We start from the raw sequence: 6,447 nt of genomic DNA, 5'->3' as shown, positions 1-6,447 counted from the left end.
ATTCCAAAATCTCTGTCAAGTGCCTTGTCTGTTGAAATCCAGCGAACATTACAATACAGGATTAATTCACTGTCTTCTTCCTCCTCTTCACGAAACAAGCAACAAAATTCTCAGCTATTAAGTGCACGTGATCGATTCCTGTTTGTATACCAAACAAACGGATCAAGAACGTTAGATAAATTCTTTTCTTTAGTGCAAAGTGCCTCCCTACACAGTATGCACTGGTACTTAATTGTCTTTTAAAGTAATGATAATCAACCTTTATTTTTATCAATCACAGCTGGGGCTCCTTCCATGCATATGTTATCTAATTTATTCCACTGTAAGTTATTGTTCTCAGTGACTGATTTTATTTTATTAAAGATGTCTTTGTCTCTTGTTGTTATTAATTGTCGCAAATCTAAAAGTTCTTCAATAACATCAAAAGTTTCATTTATACAACACACAAAAATACTTAATTGAGCAGTGTCAATATTATCACTGCTCTCATCAACAGCTAAAGAAAAAAATTTACACGAGGTTAATGCAGACACAATTTTCGTATTAACGTTCACAGCCTGGTCATCTGTGCAACGCAACACCGTATTTTGCGAACAGGCAATTTGTTCCATCATTTTTTGGATCTTTGAGTAGGAAGCGTAATTAACATAAATTTACAAACTAGTTTTGATAATTTCTTCTCCATCAGAGTAAGGTTTCTTTTTTCATGCTAGAAGTAAAAAAATTTCATAAGAAGCTTTGTCCATTGACGTTAATTCATTTTTTTTAAAATCATTGGTTAAGGCTTATTAAGGATTTATTATTTTATTTAATGAATTCCGTCCTCAAAGATGAACCGATAAAGAGAAAAAAGAAAAAGTCCTATAAAGGATATATTGCAAAACAATGGAAAAAACTTCTCTTTTTTGATTAATAATATTTTGAAGTCCAGGGATCATAAAGTAATATTTGTATGTAAAAGTCCAAATGAGGTTACACCTTCCATATTCTGTAAACACCCAAACATTCTCCAAAGAAAATGTTTCAGGGTTGTATGAAGTTTCATAGACCAGGGCCATCACTCCCAATAGAATTAATGATGAATTCTTAATGATAAATACATATTTTTACTCCAGAGAAGAGTAGTTCCACTCTTACAAAATTGTTTTCAGCTGATGGTGGACTTTTCTCCAGCAAGATCTTGCACCTTGCCATAGATCTAAGAAGTGCTAACACTTCTTAGCTGAAAACTATATATTTTTTCTAATTCGATCGATAATCTGTGGTCAGTTTGTAAGAAAAAACTTGCCAAAGAAGACTGTACAACATAAATAAATATAAGTAATTAAAATGTAAATCTGAAACCTTTATTGTTATAAATTGTGTATTAATAGTTATTTGTTACTTTTCATTGAATGGTACTGTATATACTTTCCCTTTATAGCTATGGCTACTAAATAAAAATAAACTACAGTCAGAAAAGTAAAAATAAATTAGACTTAAAAAAATACCACTAAAATTTAAAATAATACATTCAATTTTTTATTAGCTTTAACAACTAGAAATTGATGCTAATTTATGTACTAACAACTTAGCAATCCTTAATTTGGTAAAAACTTTATAAGGTCAATATTTAAGTAATAGAAAAAGGTGTTACTTTATTTTTCAATAAATTTTAGTCTTTGTTTTAAGTTATTACATTTTTCAGTTTTATTATTTAAGATATGGATATATCAATAAAAAATTCCCTGTATGAAAAAAGTCTGCTTCTTCATAACAGTAAGAGATGAAATGTAAAAAAAAAAATGTTTAGAAACTGATACAATATGCTCTAAGTTTTGAAGTAATTTATTTGAATTTTCATGAAAACGCTTTACAAAATTGATTGCAAAGTATTTATTATGCTGTTACAACTCCATATTAAGAAATAATGTGACTTCTGATGGCAAATAATATGATAATGAATTTTGAAATCCATTCTACAATCACAGCTAGTGATGCATGTTTAATTTTGCCGTTCAATGTAAGGGGATGATCTTTTTCAGTCAACCACTAATTGTATTGTGCACAAATACGATCTTTAAAAAATGTATTAACCCTGACATACAATGGTTGTAATTGACTTGGTCACATCTCCAGGAATTACAACTAAATCACATTTTCCATTTTTCAATTTTATTTTATAGTTAGATTTAATGGTTGGATTTTTATGGTTATTTTTTGGTTGGATATTATTATTTCTCAATAATTCTCATAATTAGTTTTACTGTAATTTACATCTGTAAATAGGCCATAATTTTTGTTTAAAAATTGTCCTTGTATGTTACATGAACAAAAGTTAAAACTAAACCAATGGAGGAACTTTCTCCAAAAAAATAAAAATTACTAAAATTAGTCAATTTTATGTAGTAAAGGTTGAAGAAAAAAGTACATACAGTTCAATTAAGAAACTTCAATACTTTTTTATCTGCTAAAAAGGAAAAAATTACCAAAACCAATTTACAGATTAATTTATCATGATTATTATTACAATGATTTTGTGGTAATATTGTAATGTCAAGGTGTCTTAGGTAAGATTGTAACTTGCCTAGGGTAAGTTTACGATAAACTCCATAAATAGAATCCCAAAATTCAAAAAGTAAAGTAAGGTGAAAAATAAAAATTATCCACCTGCATTTAGTAAGCAACTTTTCTTTTCTTTTCTTTTTACTGATTACAGCATTAAATAAAATTGGGGGGTTATATAGTTTGAATGGGTAACTATATATGATATGGTCATACAGAATTTCAGTTTAATTGCACTCAAGATTTCTAGTTACCATATCTATGTACTATACCTGGAAAATTTGTGGGGGTGGGATATTTTGGACATTTATGATATGATGTAGAGAAGTATTGGGTGTGTACTTTTGTAAAGGCGTAAAGGCTTAAACAGCAAGGGCTTCAGGTTGATTTGTTGAATGAAATGCTTTTGCTTGTATGAAATTGTAAATTACATATTTAATTTAAGTTGTAATTTTCTGGCTGAAACCTGTAATTATTTTTTGTAAATGTAGTCTAGAACTTTATATTTAATGTGATTGTGTAAATTGTTAAGTGTTACAGTAGTCTGATTTCACTTAACCGGTCTCTTATTTATGAGTATAAATATGTTTTTAAATTTTAAGCAAGTTTCAAAGTTTGAGGTTATTTTGTACAGGTAAAGACAAATTGTATTTGTTTTGTATTATATTTGTCTTGTCTTTCAACAAATGCATTTAAAATTGCTTTCTCAAAACTCTAGGTAATTTTCATAATAGTTAATTTATCTGTTTTGTTACTTGCATCCTTTGTAACTTTCATTTAATCATTATTGAAGTTATACTGGATAAATTTAAGTTCAAAATTTTATGTGTATGGTAGAAATTAATTTTTTTATTATATTTGCATACAGGCTTAAAATTTAATATGTATAATAGTAATTAACTATTGAATTGGCTGGGTAAGATACAATATGGTATTCCCAACATATTTGTATCAGTATATTATTTATAAGTTATGTTTATGGTTGGTTAATATGTTTCTTAGTTTTGTGTTGCAGAAAGATTTTTTGCTAGGATACTGCAATTAGAGGGTCCCACTGGCTAATCGTCATTTATTTTTATCATGTACTTTTAAATACCACTGATAAATTTTCAAATTTCAGTATTAGATTTTACACATTTTTGCTGTGCTGTATGTGATGTGAAATAAAATATTGTCAGACTCATGAAGGGAACTAAACTCATGATCAGTAGAAAAAAATAATTTTTAACAAATGGCCTTATTTATTATTGCACAGTTATGTAACAGTCAAAAGAATATTTTATTTATTTAAGCTGTTATTATAATGGATTTTGGCAAGAAAATGAATTAATCTGGTGGATAATTTACCAGAAAGGAGCTTTTGGATCTTCTACCATATGATGACTTCTTCAAATACATCTTATAAAAAAAAATACACATACAAAAAAAAAATCTTTCTTCCAAAACTTCATTTGTTAACTGTCTGTTAAACAAACAATCTAAAATAAAAGAATAAGAAATAAAGTGTATGTTTGTAATTACTAGCTTGTTTATTATTAGTATATTAATCCTTTTTAATAATATATGCATAATAAATGAAAAAGTATTTCAATATTATAAATACTGAATGTAATACATACACATTTTGTGTTTTTATGTAATACATAAATTGGTAAAAGTAAATAAATAATCAAACTTTTGTATGAAATGCATATTATTTTTTAAATAAAATATTAATATTAAATTAATATTAAAAATCATTAATATAAAATTAAATAATTAATTAATATTAATATTAATTAATTAATTAATATTAAATTATTAATATTAAAAATCAATAAAAATATTTAGCCTTATTTTTTATTATTAAAAATAATTAATTACAATTCATTTTATAATTACATTAAAATATGTACCAGAACATTTTTTTCAGAATTCTACAGTTCCTTGTCATCAGTAGCAACACTACTCAATAAAAATCGTCAGAATCAACTGAAGGAATGTGGTTTTAAAAAAAATGTTGGCACTAAAATAAATTTGGTTCACTTTGACATTAAAAAGAGAAATGAGAAATGAGAAAATATCATTATTGTGTTGGGTAAAATCATGGATAAGGTCATTAAATAGAAAAATAGCAATTCTAATAAATGATAATCTTTTTAAAAATTACTACAACTCACCTTTAAAATTGTATTGAAATAAATCTGGATGGCCAGATAATTATGCAGATTATTTTTGATTATATTTACCTGTTACACTGTTGTTATCAATAATCCATTAAGTGATTATAAAACATCCTTCATTTTTAATTGAAAAATATTTTTTATCTATTTTATACTTGTTTATTTATAAATTATAATTTTTTTATTTTTTACAAAAACACATAAAATTTTTTATCATCTTACCATACAAATGTATGGTAAATAAATAAATAAAAAATTCTTTGCTGTTATGTAACAGTGCAATAATATTAAATAAAACCATTTGGTAAAAATAATTCTTTTCTTACTGATCATGAGTTTAGTTCCCTTCAAGAGTCTGACATTATTTTATTTCACATAACACACAGCACAGCAAAAGTGTATCAAATATAATATTCAGGGAAAAATTAATTTGAAAATTTATCAGTGGTATTTAAAAGTAGATAATGATAAAAACAAATGACAATATATGCTGTGGGATCCTCTAATTGCAGTATCCTAGCAAACAATCTTTTTGCAACACAAAACCAATAAACAAACACATTAACCAACCATAAACATACCTCACAAATAATATGTTGATACAAATATGTAGGCAATACTGTGTTATACCTTCCTAGCCAATTCTCAGCAATGTTAATAACTATTATTATACATGAAAAAAACACACGACACCACATATTAAATTTTATACCTCAATGCAAATGTAATAAAATTCATAATTTATTTATATGTATAAAATATTGAACTTAAATTTATCCAGTATAAACACCAATGATTAAATGAAACTAACAGACAAGAATACGAATGTAATCTATGTAACAAAACAGATAAATCAATTATTATGATAATTATCTAGAGTTTGGAAAGTGTAATTTTGAATGCACTAATTGAACTACAATACAAACTACAAATGCAATTTGTCTTCATCTATATAAAATAACCTCAAACTTTGAAACTCGCTTAAAATTTAAAAACACATTTATATTCATAAATAAGAGATCGGTTTAGTGAAATCAGACTACTGTAACACTTAACAATTTATACAATCACATTAAATATAAAGTTCTAGACTACATTTACAAAAAATAATTACAGGTTTCAGCTAGAAAATTACAACCTAAATTAAATATGTAATTTACAATTTCATACATGCAAAAGCATTTTGTTACAACAAATCAAACTTGAAGCACTCCCTTTTTAAGTGTTTTCTAAAGCACACAAACCCAATACTTCTACACATCCTATCATAAATGTCCAAAATATCCCACCGCCACAAATGTGACTGGTATATAACATCGCAACTAGAAATTTTCAGTGCAATTAATTCAGAATTCTTATGTTTGTAGAATCTCAAAAAATGGTGGGTGTTGAAGAAAATTTATTTACATATCTGAATTCAACATGAAAAATTCTATTAGGATCACATATCTTGTTCCTTGTGCTAAAAAGTAATGTAATTTTGTTGCTCTGTGTTATTCAAATAGTAGAGATCCTTTGGGAAATGAATTAAAGGACTAATAATGCTATGAAGTCAAAGTTGAAGAAGTGCTAAAAAACTGAGGCTTATTTGTCATCACTTAAAATAGATGCCATACCAATTTTGGACTAGCCCAGAAAAACCTTTGCTCTTGGATTTTTAGTTAATGTTAAGATTATTCAAATTTTGTCCGCTATCTCCAAACCTTAAATCCAAAAAACCCCAAAAAATTACCCCGTCAAA

The 6,447-nt window shown here is 26.4% G+C and overlaps 1 protein-coding gene across 1 annotated transcript; it reads right to left on the bottom strand.

The window, feature by feature from the left end:
• Window positions 1–254: 254 nt before the first annotated feature.
• On the bottom strand, window positions 255–614 carry LOC142325724 (general transcription factor II-I repeat domain-containing protein 2-like). Its single transcript, XM_075367756.1, has one exon. The coding sequence runs from the start codon at window positions 612–614 to the stop codon at window positions 255–257; it is 360 nt and encodes a 119-aa protein (XP_075223871.1).
• Between the last annotated feature and the right edge of the window lie 5,833 nt (window positions 615–6,447).

Source organism: Lycorma delicatula, chromosome 5 (genome assembly GCF_047948215.1).
Source record: "Lycorma delicatula isolate Av1 chromosome 5, ASM4794821v1, whole genome shotgun sequence".
NCBI classification, from domain to species: domain Eukaryota; kingdom Metazoa; phylum Arthropoda; class Insecta; order Hemiptera; family Fulgoridae; genus Lycorma; species Lycorma delicatula.
Note: the sequence above shows the minus strand (reverse complement) of the source record. Positions and strands in the feature narration are given on the sequence as shown.

Excerpts from the sequence above, each read along its gene's own strand:
- LOC142325724 (XM_075367756.1), bottom strand. The coding sequence starts at position 614 with ATGATGGAACAAATTGCCTGTTCGCAAAATACGGTGTTGCGTTGCACA.